Source organism: Bufo bufo, chromosome 8 (genome assembly GCF_905171765.1).
Source record: "Bufo bufo chromosome 8, aBufBuf1.1, whole genome shotgun sequence".
Lineage (NCBI taxonomy): Eukaryota > Metazoa > Chordata > Amphibia > Anura > Bufonidae > Bufo > Bufo bufo.
The window spans coordinates 48,193,924-48,210,757 of NC_053396.1; the positions used below are offsets into that span (position 1 = coordinate 48,193,924).

The 16,834-nt window shown below is 44.6% G+C and overlaps 1 protein-coding gene across 2 annotated transcripts in view; it reads left to right on the top strand.

The window, feature by feature from the left end:
- The window catches only part of AIFM1 (apoptosis inducing factor mitochondria associated 1), a 93,385-nt gene that overhangs the window by 53,649 nt on the left and 22,902 nt on the right, over window positions 1-16,834 (top strand). For both annotated transcript variants that reach the window (XM_040442371.1, XM_040442372.1), the window contains exons 10-16: window positions 429-505; window positions 590-698; window positions 808-915; window positions 3,043-3,131; window positions 3,299-3,439; window positions 7,270-7,412; window positions 11,472-11,596. In XM_040442371.1, coding sequence (XP_040298305.1) covers window positions 429-505; window positions 590-698; window positions 808-915; window positions 3,043-3,131; window positions 3,299-3,439; window positions 7,270-7,412; window positions 11,472-11,596 — 792 coding nt within the window. The remainder of the gene's footprint in view (window positions 1-428; window positions 506-589; window positions 699-807; window positions 916-3,042; window positions 3,132-3,298; window positions 3,440-7,269; window positions 7,413-11,471; window positions 11,597-16,834) is intronic.

Below are 16,834 nucleotides of genomic sequence, written 5' to 3' on the forward strand. Positions count from 1 at the left end.
GTTGCTAGATGGACGCTAGCACATCCGCAATACCCAGTCCCCATAGCTCTGTGTGCTTTTATTGTGTAAAAAAAAAGATTTTATACATATGCAAATTAACCTGAGATGAGTCCTGTATGTGAGATGAGTCAGGGACAGGACTCATCTCAGGTTAATTTGCATATGGATAAAATCTTTTTTTTTACACAATAAAAGCACACAGAGCTATGGGGACTGGGTATTGCGGATGTGCTAGTGACCATCTAGCAACCCATGTCCTCAGCTCTATACACAGGTGATCCCGGTGACCGGTTCTCTCTAAATGTCAAAATAATTTAATCTCATATGTACTCTGAAATAGCATGAAAAATGCAATATATCTATATATAATTTTTTTATAAGCACTGCATATAGCTGATCTACATTTGTCTTTCTTTTTAACCTTCCAGGAGGAATCCCTCGTAATCTCCCTGCCATAGAACGGGCTAGTGAGGAGGTGAAAAAGAGAACCACCCTATTCAGACGGGTAGGATTATCAGGATATTCATACATTAATAATATGCAAGTCCTGAGCTAGGATCTTCCATTTTATGAAAATGCATTCTTGTAGGTGTCCGATTTTCGCGCTCTGGAACGTCTTTCTTCCTCACTTGGCTCTATTACAATCATAGGGGGTGGATTCTTAGGAAGCGAATTAGCTTGTGCCCTGGGAAGGAGAGGTCAGTTTGAAATACGTTTTTTTGTGTTATATTTGGAGAGTTGTCACATGAAAATCAGCATATAACATTGTCTACAAGATAATGCTTAACGTAATAAATTTACTTGCAGCTCAGCGGTCAAACCTTGAGGTTGTCCAGATGTTCCCCGAAAGTGGAAACATGGGGAAGGTTCTCCCAGAGTATCTAAGTCATTGGACTACTGAGAAGGTTAAGAGAGGTGAGTTTGGAATCTTTACCACAAAAAACATGATTTAGGGCCCCTTCACACACACACCCAACTTGATCAGTGTTTTTTTTGTAGATCTACGCATTTCAGGAAAGTATGTGGCCCCCTGACATGTCACCGTATTGGAAGAAGAATTGATTTAAAAGTGCTATGCAAAAATACTATTAGAAAACGCCAACACACATAAAAACATTTTTAACTGGACGTTGGGCTGCAATGAGTACTCTACTAAATCGAGTCATTCTGTACAAAAAAAACCTCAATGCGAATTTTTTGCATCGAGGATTCGTTTATGTCATGTGACCACGGATCGGGAGTGAATCGCTTGCTATTACTCCCGCTCCGTGGTCTCCCGCTGCGCTCAGAATACTCACCTTTCCAGCAGGGGGCCTCCGGACACTCCACAGCACGTCCATGGTCCCGCGCTGCACTGATCTCCTGACGTACGCACGCCGTGACCTGACGCGCTGTGTGACGTCAGGCGCAGAGCAGCGTGGAATGATGGAGTGTTGGAGGCGCCCCTGCTGGAAAGGTAAGTTGGTGCGACTAAGGCCGGGCGCCCGGAGTGCACAGCGTCATAGCAACCAATGACGCTGGCCACTCCGGGTGTCAGGAGGAGCAGGGGGGGAGCGCTCCTGGCACAAGGAGGGGGCAGCGCGCTCCTGGCACAAGGAGGGGGGAGCGCGCTCCTGGCACAAGGAGGGGGGAGCGCGCTCCTGGCACAAGGAGGGGGGAGCGCGCTCCTGGCACAAGGAGGGGGGAGCGCGCTCCTGGCACAAGGAGGGGGGAGCGCGCTCCTGGCACAAGGAGGGGGGAGGGCGCTGCTGGCACAAGGAGGGGGGAGGGCGCTGCTGGCACAAGGAGGGGGGAGGGCGCTGCTGGCACAAGGAGGGGGGAGGGCGCTGCTGGCACAAGGAGGGCGCTGCTGGCACAAGGAGGGGGGAGGGCGCTGCTGGCACAAGGAGGGGGGAGGGCGCTGCTGGCACAAGGAGGGGGGAGGGCGCTGCTGGCACAAGGAGGGGGGAGGGCGCTGCTGGCACAAGGAGGGGGGAGGGAGCTGCTGGCACAAGGAGGGGGGAGGGAGCTGCTGGCACAAGGAGGGGGGAGGGAGCTGCTGGCACCGGGGGGAACTGATGCACTTGGGCTGATCGCACAGGGGGAAACGAAGGGTGTTGGGAGTCTGAGTTTTTATAAAGGAAAACAGTCTATTTATTAATTTTTTTTTATTAGATTACTCGATTAATCGTAAAAATAATCAATAGAATACTCTATTTCTAAAATAATCGTTTACTGCAGTTCTAACTGGACGTATGCTTGTTTGTCCTGCGTTTCCCAGAGTCTTCCATGCAACAATTGGAGCACTAAAAAGCTAGAAAAAACGGTGTGAGGCCGGCCTTAAAGGGATTCTGTCACCTCGTTTTCGGCTATAGAGCTGCGGACATGCACGGCTAGATCGCCGCAATATACCTGTCCTATAGGGCTGTGTGCTTTTTATTTTGTTTAAAAAATGATTTTAGAGATATGTAAATGAGCCCTGTAAGGTGCCCAAGGGGCTGTACGAACCTTCCTGGTGTCCAGCCACGCCCGCCTGTGAAGGAGCCCAGCACCGCCTGCGTCCTCCGAATATCCTCCTTTCGTCACAGTTAGATTGTCGTAATCTCGTGATGCGTGAGTTCGCACATGAGCAGTGCCGGTATAGTGTTCCTTCCCTGTGCTGGCATCAGCCTCAGGGAAGGAACTGCGCATGCGCGAGCTCGCGCATCACGAGATTACGGCAATCTAACTGTGACGAAAGGAAGAGATTCGGAGGACGCAGGCGGTGCTGGGCTCCTTCACAGGCGGGCGTGGCTGGGCACCAGGAAGGTTAGTACAGCCCCTTGGGCTCCTTACAAGGCTCATTTACATATCTCTAAAATGATTTTTTAAACAAAATAAAAGGACACAGCGCTATAGGACAGGTATATTGCGGACATGCTAGCGGCGATCTAGCCGTGCATGTCCGCAGCTCTATAACCGAAAAGGAGGTGACAGAATCCCTTTAAAGGGGTTGGACAGCATAATACAGATTTTACTGTTTGTATGTTATGTTTCTTTTTTGTCTTTCATGGTCATGTCTAGAGGGTGTGAATGTAATATCTGATGCTGTTGTCAAGGCTGTCAGCTACAAAAATGGGAAGCTTCATATTTCTCTTAAGGATGGAAGACAGGTAATATAAAACATGGTCAAATGTTTTTTTTTTTATATTTTTTTTATTATTGCTCATTGAATTTCATGTGATCTTCGTTGTATTGTTACTTTTATTTAGAAAAACTAGTAATCATAAGTATATAATAATTATATCTGATTCATAAAGTTTCATTTTGTGTCTTTTAGGTTGAAACAGATCATATTGTTGCAGCAGTTGGTTTGGAGCCGAACACTGAATTGGCAAAATCAGCTGGTTTGGAGCTAGATGGGGATTTTGGAGGGTATAGGGTTAATGCAGAACTACAGGCGCGCAACAATGTGTGGGTGGTGAGTTTGATTTGTGCAGCATTTTTTATAACCAATAATAACATTTAGATATTAAGTAATTCTGGGGTGTTTTTCAGCATGTTTAGCATACCAAAATGTATTTATCATATGAGACTGACTTTTTTTTGGTCCTATTTCAGTTTAGAGATTTACATTTTACAGAAATTAGCAATACCGATCAAAGTAGCACACTGCAACAATGTATTAAATAAATACAATCTTTATTGAAATGACTATGTAAAAAACACACATAATCAAAGGTCACCCATCATCCACAAGGTGAGGGCCTAATAGGGTCAGAATCTTAAATAGACATAATACAGACCCAAATGAGACACACATGGATATCCGTGTGTGTCAAATTTGGTTGGACCTGGTTATTTTTTATGCTTGTAAGGGCGGGTTCACATCAGCGTTATGGATTCCGTTAAAACATGGTTATAACGGAAAATAACGGAATCCATAAGATGGGAGTCAAAACAGAAGCCATTAAGAGGCATTCCGTTTTGATCCTTCACAATAAAAGTCTATTGCAGCAGTGCGGATCCGTCCTGGTTTCCATTATGCAGGAGTCCAGTCCTGCATAACGGAAACCAGGACGGATCCGTTATGCTGCCCATAGACTTGTATTATGGTTTCTGTTATGCAGAACGGAAATTTTTTTCAGGCTGCTCTCTGTACCACGATGTATAATCGCAATCTGTCGGTGGCCTGTGCCACTGCAGATCGCTGTGACCACGCTGTTATTAGATAGTTGCAGTCGCAGAGAGAACTGCTGAATTCAACAGGAGCGATCAGGCCGTGATAGGAGCTTGCAGCACCTTGCAGATGTAAATGTAAAAGCCGGCAGGGAGCACTTTTCCTTATGTAATAGCACCACCTGCTGGCTGTACAATTAACTGTCAGCCTGCAGGCTGTGAATTAACCCCTTCCTGGCCTGACTGTGTCAAGAAGGTGTTAGATTACAAAAAAAATAAAAATTAATAAAAAAAATTTAAAAGAGAAATACAGAAAATAAAAAGTTTTAGCAATAGTATTCAAGACTACGTACACACCCATAAACCCCCTCCCCTTTTCATTCATTTTATATTTATTAGTTTCAGCAATAGTATAGTGGAATTTGTGTGTGTAAAATAAACAAATACCTAGATTTTTTTTAAATAAAAAAATGTATGTTTGTGTAAGGCTACTTTCACACCTGCGTTCGCTGTGGATCCGTCTGGTATCTGCACAGACTGATCAGCACTGATAATGCAAATGCTTGTATCCGTTCAGAACGGATCCGTTTGCATTATTCTTTCCAAAAAAAAGTGTAAGTCAAAACGGATCCGTCCTGACTTACATTGAAAGTCAATAGGGAACGGATCCGTTTTTCAATTGCACCATATTGTGTCAATAAAAACGGATCCATCCTGACTTACATTGAAAGTCAATAGGGAACGGATCCGTTTTTCAATTGCACCATATTGTGTCAGTAAAAACGGATCCGTCCTAATTGACTTACATTGTAAGTCCGGACGGATCCTTTTGGCTTCGCATTGCCAGGGGGACACTAAAAGCGGAACGGAGACCAAACAGAGCCAAACTGATGCATTTTGAACGGATCCTTATCCATTCAAAATGCATTGGGGCTGAACTGATCCGTTTTGGGACGCTTGTGAGAGCCTTGAAACGGATCTGACAAGCGGACCCAGAAATGCCACTGTGAAAGTAGCCTTAGCTGTATTTTGTATAGAAGGTTTTCTATCTGCGTAAAATATGCAAACGCATAAAATAAATAAAAATAACTTAAAATGTTTAAATTTCACCAAGCTGAGTACCTTAGGGCTGTGATGGCTAACCTCCGGCACTCCATCTGTGGTAAAGCTACGACTCCCAAGATGTACACTTGCTTGGCTGTCCTTAGAACTCCAGGAATAAAAATATTTAATTGCTTTCAAAGATTTTCCTTAAATATTTTTTTAAAAAAATATTATATCCATCATCTAGCGGCACACAAGAAAGGTTTAAGGTGTCCTGTGAAAAATATCGAATACATGTAGGTTGGCGGCCCATTGCTGAAACTAAAAAATGGCCTGGTAAGGAAGGAGAATAAACACTCCGGTAGTGAAGTGGTTAATACATTATTGCATTGTTCTACTTTGATCGGTATTGCTAGTTGCATATTAGCCCATTCATTGTACCCTTTGCAGCCCATTTTGTATGTGTGTAGATAAAATTGCACAGAAATTGTATGCTCGATAAGGGCTTTTATTGTGACTTCTCCGCAAGAACACGTTTCTGCCGTTTTACTGTTAAAGGGGTTGTCAACATTCAGAAAATGTACAGGACTACGAGTCGGTTGCTTCAGCGGTGGCATGTACATGAACAGCGCGGTCATGTACTTACCTGTCTGTGCTCTGGTGGCCAGCCTGGCCTCTCTGCAGAACAGTCATGGTTGTTCTGTTGCTGTGGCCACCAGCCTCGCTGACAGTAGGACTGGTCGGCCAGTCAGGGAGCCGGGATGCCAGGCTAATCGGGCTCGGTGCTGGTGTCACATGCTTTGTGTCAGTGGGAGACAGGTTTCCGTTGCCTCTCTTAGCTTGTATTGTACTGTTGTTTGGATCCCTGGTATTCTGATATTTGAATTGTCCCTGACCTTGCTCCTGACTGCTGACGTTGTCTCTTGGCACTGACCCTGTCTGGTACTTGACTCTGTGTTTATATCTTGTGTAGGTTTGAACTCTGGCCTTATTTTGAGTTTGCTTTTGGATTCTGATGCGATCCTGGTTTTGACCTCTTTCTGTCTGACTACACTAGGTTTAGGTGCCTGCACTTGGTCGAGTCAGGGACTGTCGCCAAATTGTGGACCGCCATTTAGGGTGGATCGTGCAAGTAGGTAGGGACGGTAGTGCGTGTGGAGTACAGGGCTGCAGTGTTCCCTACCCTACATGACAGGTTCATGACATATATAATCTGAAAAAACACATTCTACTGATAGTCCAGCACTTGTGGTGGTTATGCTTTTGTTGTTGTGATCAGAGCCTCTTGCATGTTTTTGTTTCCTGTATTATTATTTTTTTACATAGGTTAGGTGGTGGAGTTCGAGAATTGGTTCTTTCTCCTCCCTAATTGAGAAGACCGACAGTTAGGGACTTTATTGCTTATGGCCATAACCGTATCCTATATCGCATGTGCTTTACTGTGGTACCGTATCAAGATTGTTTTATCAGGAACAGTAATGGGACAGAACATTCCTACACGATTACACAACCACCCTTCCTTTTCTTGCTTTTGTTGGACACCCCCAGCTGTTATTTCCGATCCTTGCCAAGACTGAAGAACTACAGACTGCGTTAACATGTGGCAGCGTTGTGATCGCCGGGTGTCAACTCTCCAGTAGTCATCTTTCACTATGTGAACGAAGACGACTTCTTCTTCTAAAATAATATCCCTGCATTTTGCTGTCCCTGTGTTATTCCTCCTGGAAATGTGTACAAATTGGTGAGTGGGTGTTGGCACCTCGATTTGCACAGCCAGTGCAGACAATGGACCGTGTCAGACAGGGTTAGGACACAGCCTATTGACAAGAGGGAAGGAAACACCCAGTTATCAATGTGTTCCTATTATTTCAGGAGGAATAAAAGAAGAAGGTCACAATCCTGTTTTAAGGACAGCTGATCCAGCATTGTTATTCTATGGGACAGACTTGTTAGGAGAGGGGAACGGCCCTCTTTAATTTTGTATTTAAAATGGATTACTACTATTGTTAACCCTTTGCTAATTGCCAGTACTGCTGCATAATGATATATACGGTAAATTATTCTACGAGTTGTTTGTCTTTACAACAGGCAGGTGATGCTGCGTGCTTTTATGACATTAAGTTGGGCAGGAGGAGAGTGGAACACCACGACCATGCCGTAGTGAGTGGACGTCTCGTGGGAGAAAACATGACTGGAGCTGCTAAACCTTACTGGCACCAATCCATGTTCTGGTAATATCCCATGTGTTACACCGAGGAAACGTGTGTTCATGACCAGATAACACAACTGAAGCTGTCGGGCGGAGACCACAATGATGTGGCATTTTCTGTTACTATTTTGTTTATTACATTTTCTTTTCAATGACTTTTGGATAATCTAGATAAGTATTGGTATCCGCTCTTACATTATGTAATATTACAGGCACTTAACTGGTAAAAATGTTAGGGGCCCTCTATACTAAAAACACCTGTCATTTATTGTCTAATAATGTGCGGTCTGGGCTGGCATAGATCCCAGTGAAGCTTGCCATTTATAGTATGATCTGATAGACGTGGCAGAGGCGTGGAATACTGCCACCTTCCCAGAAACCAGTGTGAGGAGTAGGAACCCGGACCGATGCATTTCTACCAAAACATGGAAGGTCACTCCCAAGTCTGAATCAAGTCTTGCAAAGTATGCCAAATGCTATATACCAGAGCAATTGTACTACCTGAAAGTTTTATATGGAACCTATTACATATGTAAAATGAATAATGCAACATGAGATCTGTACACAAATTGAATCCAAAGGGGACACAAGTGTTTATGGTAAGAATCCAAAAAGCTTCTTGATCTAAAAGCAGATGGCGAATATCTCCACCTGTGGCAGATACTTTTAAAGGGCTTCTGTCACCCCACTAAACTCAATTTTTTTTTTGTGTGTACTTTATAATCCCTATCCTGCGATATATCTATACATTATGTTATTAACCATTTTCGTTCTGTAGATAAGGCAAAAAACTTACTTTTACAATATGATAATTACCTTTCTACCAGCAAGTAGGGCGTCTACTTGCTGGTAGCAGCCGCAAAAAAACGCCCCCTCCTCCTGTTGATTGACAGGGCCAGCCGTGATCTCCTCCTCCGACTGTCTTGATTCGCGCGCCTGTCTTGATTTGGCGCAGGCGCTCTGAGAGAAGGAGGCTCGCCTCGTCAGCACTCCCTCAGTGCGCCTGCGCCGATGACGTCTTCTCTTTCGGTGACGTCATCGGCGCAGGCGCACTGAGGGAGTGCTGAGGAGGCGAGCCTCCTTCTCTCAGAGCGCCTGCGCCAAATAAAGACAGGCGCGCGATTTTTGAAATGCTGACGGGGCCGGCCGGAGGAGGAGATCGCGGCTGGCCCTGTCAATCAACAGGAGGAGGGAGCGGTTTTTTGCGGCTGCTACCAGCAAGTAGCCGCCCTACTTGCTGGTAGACAGGTAATTAGCATATCATAAAAGTAAGTTTTTTTGCCTTATCTACAAAACGAAAATGATAACATAATGTATAGATATATGGCAGGATAGGGATTATAAGTACCCAAAAAAAAAAAATGTACTTTAGTCGGGTGACAGAAGCCCTTTAAAGAGGCAGTTTTCCCCTATGACGTAATGAAATGTGTAGCAACTTTGGAAATATTGTGGTCATTTGGACTATAAAGTTCTCCAATATGCATGTTTTTAATTTACATTGATTTATGTATTGTTTTTTATTTTTCTAATCCTACATATTCAGCAGTGCAGTCTCGTGTAGATGCCATGAACAGATTTCAGTCATTCGCGGAAAGGGAAGATCCAGTTTTATATTTCCAGCAGCTCACATGTCCTGGTGACCTCTTATCTTTCCTTCCCAATCTCCCTCCCCCCCCACCATGCCATGATTTATATGAATTAAGAAGAACTTCTCAAGATGATATTAGCAAAATGGTTGATCGGGGGTGCGGGGGCGCTATATGATTTACAAGTTTTGTGTCTGTTACAGATGGAGTAGCAGTGAAAATGTTTAGCAAAAACTATCTGCAAATTAGTTAGTTTACTACCCAGTTATTCCGACCGTATATGCCTTGTCCACATGCTTTCATACAGGCTGTTTGTCCCCCATTCCATGCAATGAAATGTTTAGCAGTGTTGGTATATTAGTCATTTGGACATTTTCTATAATTTGTTTTGTGCTCCAATGTGCATGTTTTTAATTTACGTGATCTACCACCTGCGTTTATTTTATAGCATAAGATGCAGGTAACTAAATAACTACTGATCCAGAATAACCATTAAAGGGGTTTTCTGAGACTTTTTCACTGATATTGATCGGTGGGGGTCTGACACCCCGGACCCCTCCTGATCAGCTGTTTGAGAAGGCACTGGAGCTCGCAGTAGATCCGCAGCCCTCCCTCAGCTCACTAAGGACAGCACGGTACATTGTACAGCAGCTTGATATCGCAACGCGGCCACTCCGCCTAGGCCATGTGACCGATGAATGTCATCACATGGCCTAAGAAAAACTGCGAGAAGACCACAGTGCTACTGCGTGCACTGGCGCTTTCTCAAACAGCTGATAGGTAGGGGTCCCAGGTGTCGGACCCCCACTGATCAGATACTGATGGCCTATCCAGAGGAAATCTCGGAAAACCCCTTTAGTATATTCTTTGATAGGAAAGGTGTGAGAATTAGTAGAATGAGTGAAAAATATAAGAACCGCATCTATAAAAACTGGTACAAAGTTCTTTATTTGAGTAGTAGAATCGAAAAAGATGGTCGCAGCAATGTTACCAATAGTTAAAGCTTTCCTATACGCTATCCTGAACCCTTGGTTCAAAGCCCTCTCCAAAATATGTTCTTCTTATAGTATGGCAAAGTATTTGGTAAATATATTTTTCATTTGATTAAATTGAGAACTGTGTTTCAAACTTAATTGCAATGTTTAGGAAGAGCACCTTTCTGAGTGTAATTTGGAAAGTAAGGATACTTTCACATTAGCGGCAGGGGAGTCCGGCAGGTGAACAGCATGCAGTACTTTTAGTCCGGCTGCCATGCTGCCGCCGAAACTCCGCCCCATTATAGTCAATGGGGACGGAGCGGCAGTCCGGGGGCACATGTGAACTAGCGGCAGGGCAGGACGGATCTGACAGGCTGTTCACCTGCCGGACTCCCCTGCCGCTAGTGTGAAACTAGACTAACTGAGATCTAGATTTTTGTTTGGAACAATGTGGTGCACAATTTAACATCCAGTTGGGATAATTTCTTAAAATTAAAAGATTTTTTATATTAGTAACTTCCTGCTGTAAATAGCCAGGACATCCCCTTACTAATGGCTGAAGTAAGGAATTTATCCATTGTCCCAATTTTTCATAGATCCCACTCCTAGGACAGTCAGTCTGGTGGGTGGGGTGCAAAAAAGAGAAGCTACATTTGCCAGATGTAGGGATGGAGATCGCAAAGGATTTTGGATTCTTGGAATAAATTTGTTTAAAGAGGACCTTTTTCATGTTTTTTTATTTTTAGTTTAGATAAATACCTTTCCTTGCGGGGTACCCCCCCCCCCCCCCCTCCCCTCCCACTGATGCTGCCACCCTGCCTGTTTTTTTCAAATATCGCTCGTACGCCCTGCTGTGTCCCCCTGAAGTTGTCCTACTCAGTATATTAATCCTAAGCACGGGTACAGGGAGGAGGAGACGCCAGGGTTTCTCAATGGGTGCCTCATTCTACCTGGCTGTGCTGCGATGCAATCCCAGCGGAGAGCGTCACAACCAGGGAGAAGGAGACGTCCATTGAGAAACCCTGGCGTCTCCTCCTCCCTGTACCGATGCTCAGGGAAAACTGCGGGAAAACTGCAGGGGGGCACATCGAGGCGTACGAGCGATATTTGAAAAAAACTGGCAGGGTGGCAGCATCACGCTGGGGGGGGGGGGAGGTACTCCACAAAGAAAGGTATTTATCTAAACTAAAAAAAAAAACATGAAAGGTCCTCTTTAAGGATCTTACGTTCCATTATTATATATAATATCTGTTTCTATGTTAAACCTTCAGGCAGTACTCCTGTCAACAAAAATTGTTCTTGTATATAGCTTTTGGCATATCTTGTAAGACTTGATTCAGACTTATGCAATATTTTGTAATTTCTGATCTTTTAAAATGCCACAACAGCTAATCACATGAGTGTGTACAAAGGTAGAGTATGTGGGTGTAACATTCCATGATCTTCTTTTTCCTAAGTTAAACCGTATAATAAAATAAAAATTTGTATGGATATTTATCATCTTCTTATTCTCCTTAGGAGTGACCTGGGTCCTGAAGTTGGATATGAAGCAATTGGCATTGTTGACAGTGCACTTCCAACGGTTGGTGTGTTTGCCAAGGCAACTGAGAAAGACACTCCTAAAAGGGCAGCTGAGGAAAGCGGTAAGGAAGTGATAAAAAGGATGAGTATGCTGAATCCCATAAAATCAAGGTGGAGGGTGAAGAGAAACATAAATATGGTTCTTAAAGGGGTTATCCAATTTCTCAAACAGCCCCCCCCCATGTTCTGGGCCCCTCACAGGTAATATACTTACCCCGAGGGCCCGGCACATGGGGGGGCGGTTTGAGAAATTGGATAACCCCTTTAAGTTTTTTTCATTCATGTCTGTCTAAAAGGAAGATTAGGCAGTCCTGTTACTGAGGTAACCAGATACCGCTTCTGAAAAAGTTCTATGAATTTGTTGAAGGATTATGGCATTGTATTGGTGCCTCAGCAAAAGGGCCACATGATCGAACGTCTGTGTTTCCCGCCATCTGGTATAAGACAAGAATTTTACTCTACAATTATACTTAAAAATAAAGATAAAATATTGAAAACAGAGTCAAATGTTAAAGAGCCCAGAAAAGTCTGTGAAGGGCCCTTAACCTCCGAACAGTCACATTAAAATTGGAAAAACCCACCCAAAAATGTCACTTTTCTTTATTCTAGATTTTGAATATGTGTCTGAGGTAAATCTTGTTGGCAATCAACTCAGGGGACACAATTGCATTTTGAACCTCTTAGTGACGTAATTAATTTTAGTATTAAAGTAGAACTACCAAAATTTTTATTCTCTGACTTGATAGAAAGTGATGTCATGTGACCAACTCTCTGATCTCCAACTGACACAGGACAGGAAGTCAGTTACTTCTCTATTCTAGTAATTCCCAACCAGTGTGCCTCCAGCTGTTGCAAAACTACACCTCCCAGCATGCCCGAACAGCCAAAGGCTGTCCGGGCATGCTGGGAGTTGTAGTTTTGCAACAGCTGGAGGCACGCTGGTTGGGAAACACTGCGAGTTCATTCCTATGAGACTGACCGTGAGGCTCCCATAGGAATACATAGAGAAATTATCTTCCTGTCCACACATAAGATGCTGTCAGTTGGAGAGTCTGATTGCTGGTCACATGACACAGGTGAGAAGCATAAGGGAGGTATAACTCACAAATTCAGACACTGGTAAGAAGATTACATTCACTACAGATTAAATCATGTACCTTTCTAACAGGTCAGAGAATAACATTTTTTGTGGGAGTTCTTATTTAAGGACCAGTCACATTTTCTCCCTTTGTCATAACTGTTTAATTTGTCCATCTAAATTAAATTATTTTTTATTTTGTATAAAATAACATTTATTATTTCATTTTAGAGGGAAAGATTAAAAAGACAAATTTTTTCATTATTTTGTGGAATTTATTTTCGACGTTCACTGTGTGTTATAAATAGCATAACTTTATTGTGTAGGTCTTTCATGTCTCTAGCTGCTGCCAATCCAGAGATATGAGACGCTAAGCCAGCCTCTTCTGCCTGAGCATCATTTTATAAATGTCATTTTATTTTTTTAGGACCTTAGAAGGTTTAGAATTTTAGAATCAATTTTTTAAATTTTCAAGAAAATTTCCAAAACCAACTTTAAGGACCAGTTTCAAAGTGACTTTGTGGGCCTTACATAATAGAAACCAACCATAAATGACCCCGCTTTGCAAAATACACCCTTTAAATTATTTAAAATTGGTTTCGTTAACCCTTTAGGACGGTGTTCCACAGGAATTAAAGGAAAATGTGGGTGAAATTTTTAAAATTTTACTTTTTTTTAGAACTTCCATCTTAATCATTTTTTTCCTGTAACACATCAAGGGTTAACAGCAAAATAAACCTCAATATTGATTAGCCTGTTTCTGCAGTTTACAGAAAAATGCCATATGTGGTCGTAAACTGCTGTATAGGCCAGCTGCAGGGCTCAAAAGGGAAGAAGCGCCTTATTATGATCACTTCCTACTTCCGACGTTGGCAGTGTGTAGCTCATGAAGAAAGTCAAATGTCATGAGCTGGCTTGGTGGGTATATAGGGTGTGCGATAGTCTGTCCACACATCCCTCGTTGCTGTCATGAGTAAAAGGGGCAATTTATCAGGGTTGCAGAAAGGGATGCTTATTGGTTTTCGGGCAAAAGGCGGCTGTATTTCTCAAACTGTGCAGTTTGTGAACTGTTCACGTGCTACTGTGGTGAAAGTGTATCATAAGTTGATAAATGGCACAATTACAATTAAAAGACATGGAAACTGCGGAGCACCACATGCCACTGGACGTCAGCTATGAAGGTGCTTGAGGGTGAATTGACACGCTACAGTAGAGCAGCTTACCACCAAAATACCAGACATCTGTCTAAAACACATGTTCAGCAGATCCTACTGCATATGGTGCTCCGAAGCAGACGGATGTTTACTGCATCTCTGCTAACAAAGTTGCATTGGCATGAAAGTCTACAATTTTCATGGCAGTTTCAGAATTGGATCTCCTCTGATTTGCAACGGGTTGCCTTTTCCAATGAATCACGTTTTTTGCTTCATCCAGTGGATGGATGTTGGCATGTCAGGAAAGAAACATCAGAGAAGCATCAAACACCCTGCAACTATTTCTAGGAGAACACAAGCTGGTGGAGGCAACATTATAGTCAGGGGAATGTTTTTTGGCATTCTTGGTGGCATTCTTTGGGCCCATTTATCCATGTGGAAGGCACTCTCCACTAATTTGGGTATGAATCCATCCCTGCAGATCACATACACCCATACATGCTGATTGTCTTCCCTGGGGTGGATGGGATCTTCCAGCCGGATAATCTGACCTGTCACAAGACTAAAAATGTTTGAATTTGGTTGGAAGAACATGACCAAGACTTCCAAGTACTACCCTGCCCCCCCCCCCCCCCCAGTTCCCCAAAGTTGAACCCAATTGAGCATCTGTGGGACCACCTCAATTGTCGTGTTTGCTCAATGGATCCTCCCCAGTGCACCCTTCAGCAACTACGGGATGCACTGAAGTCTGCATGGCTCCAGATACCGTTGACAACCTACCAGGACGTTATTGAGTCACTCCCAGTAGGTCTAGCTGCTGTCTGTGCTGCACACCGCGGACACTCTGAATATTAGCTGGTGGTCATAATAATGTGACTTGACTGTGTAGAAACACTTGGGTGTGAATGTAAAAAATGTAATTTTTTACATTTAAATATTGCTTTCTCGCTCATATCATTGGGGGACACAGGAGACCATGGGTATAGCTTCTGCTGCCACTAGGAGGCGACACTAGACAAAAAAGTGTTAGCTTCTCCTCTCAGCTATACTCCTCCTGCACACACTGAGCTAATCAGTTTTAGCTTAGTGTCTGTAGGAGGCAGACCTCCCTGTCTACCCGGGGAGGAAGCCCGGTGTCGGTTTTCTCCCAACCTCTCCCAAGAAGGCAAAGTGGACCAGGGCAACCCAGCTCCCCTGCATCCCACCAGCCATGGGGTCACCTACATTTCTGCAGTCGTCGCCCCCCCCCCCTTCAACTCCACCCTCCTACCACCCTGATGCTAGTGGCCAAGGAGGTGACCCTGCTGGTACCCCGTGGGGGGGGGGGGGGGGGGGGGGGGTGAAGAGGATGAAGATGGGGTGAGTATAGAGATCACAAGGTAAGTATAACCCCCGCCATCCACCACCATCCCACTCACTCCACTCCTCATCTTCCAGCATGCCCCCCCCCCCTTGGCCCTCCTCTTCCTATTTTATTTGGGCGCTTGCGGCCCTCCTCCTCTCACCTGTCCTTCCCTCCGTGGCCCGCACCTACTCTTGTTAGCGGCCGCATCCGTTCCTGGCACGGCCGCTACAGGTCATCATCAGGAATGCCCGTCGAGAGTTTGGGCAGTTCAGCGCTTCCAGTCCTCCGTTCCGGCTGCGTCTACGTGAAGCCCTGTTAGGCAGCCACTTCCAAGCAGAGTTACGGGGGGGCGGGAACGGCCCCTCGGGCGCAAAAATGTTGCGCCTTGCGCCACACCACGCCCTAGCCTCGTGGGAAAAGGAAATAAAATGAATCAAATAATTTTTATTCTCACTGGCCCCGCTCACTAGCTGGGGCTTAATAAATAAATAAAATCCCATTTAGCCACTTGGTGCGTTTCCAGTGCTGTACTGGTGCTTACTTTAATGTTAACCCTGTTTACAGGTGGCATATATGCTCTACCTTCCTCCTTCTCAAGCCCACCGCATGCGGTCTCATTCCCGCTCATAGACACTGGTTATGGTACATACTGTTGCTTTACTCCTGTCCTTGTTAGGCAGGGTAATCACACTACCTCTGACGGTGGTGCACCTGGGAGCATATCCTCATTCTGCCAACAGAGTACTTGCAGTACTGCTGAATACCAGACACCGTGTAGCATTTCCTCCTTACATAGGCGAAGTACTTGTACTACCGCTAGACGCTGTACATGCTGTAGGCAGAGTAATCGCACTATCGCTGGATGCACTGTAACATTACCCTCCTTCCATAGGCGGGAGTAATTGCTCTTCCACTGGACAGCGTACATGCGGTAGCATTACCCTCCGTCCATAGGCAGACTTATTGCACTACCACTGGACGCAGTATATGCTGTAGCACTACCCTCTTTCCATAGGCGGAGTAATCGCACTACCCATGGATGCTGTACATGCTGTAACATTACCCTCCTTCTATAGGCAGAGTAATTGCGCTGCCACTGGATGCTGTACATGCTGTCGCATTATCCTCTTTCCATAGGCGGAGTACTTCCACTGCATGCTGTACATGCTGTTGCATTGCCTTACTTTCTTAGGCGGAGTAATTCCACTATTACTAGATGCTGTACATTCTGTCACATTACCTTCCCTCCTTAGGTGGAGTAATTGCATTACCACTGGATGTTGTGCATCCTGTAGCACTAACCCCTGGAGTGATATCATTATCATTGGGCACGGTATAAACGGTTGCAGAATAGTTGCACTTCTACTGGATTCTGTAACCTGTCTCATTGCTTCCTTCCACACGTGTAGCGCGGCCGCCCACATCTGCATATTGTGACTACCACGCCACACTAAAATGGTGCTACTAGCGCCGAATCTAGGGCCTCCTATCATATTCCTCCCCCTCCATAGGTGGACTAATGGTACTACTGCTGGGCGCAGCATATCCTATCCTACTAACTCCTTTCACAGTTTGGATAGTCACACTGTCGGGTGGAAGTATTACTCCAACGTTGGTTACTGTGTCCGCTAGGGCAGCATTGGTCCTAGCACCGGCTCCTGTACTTCCAGGCATATTCCTCCCCTTTCACAGGTGGAGTGCAGTCGCTGGACACTGTATAGCC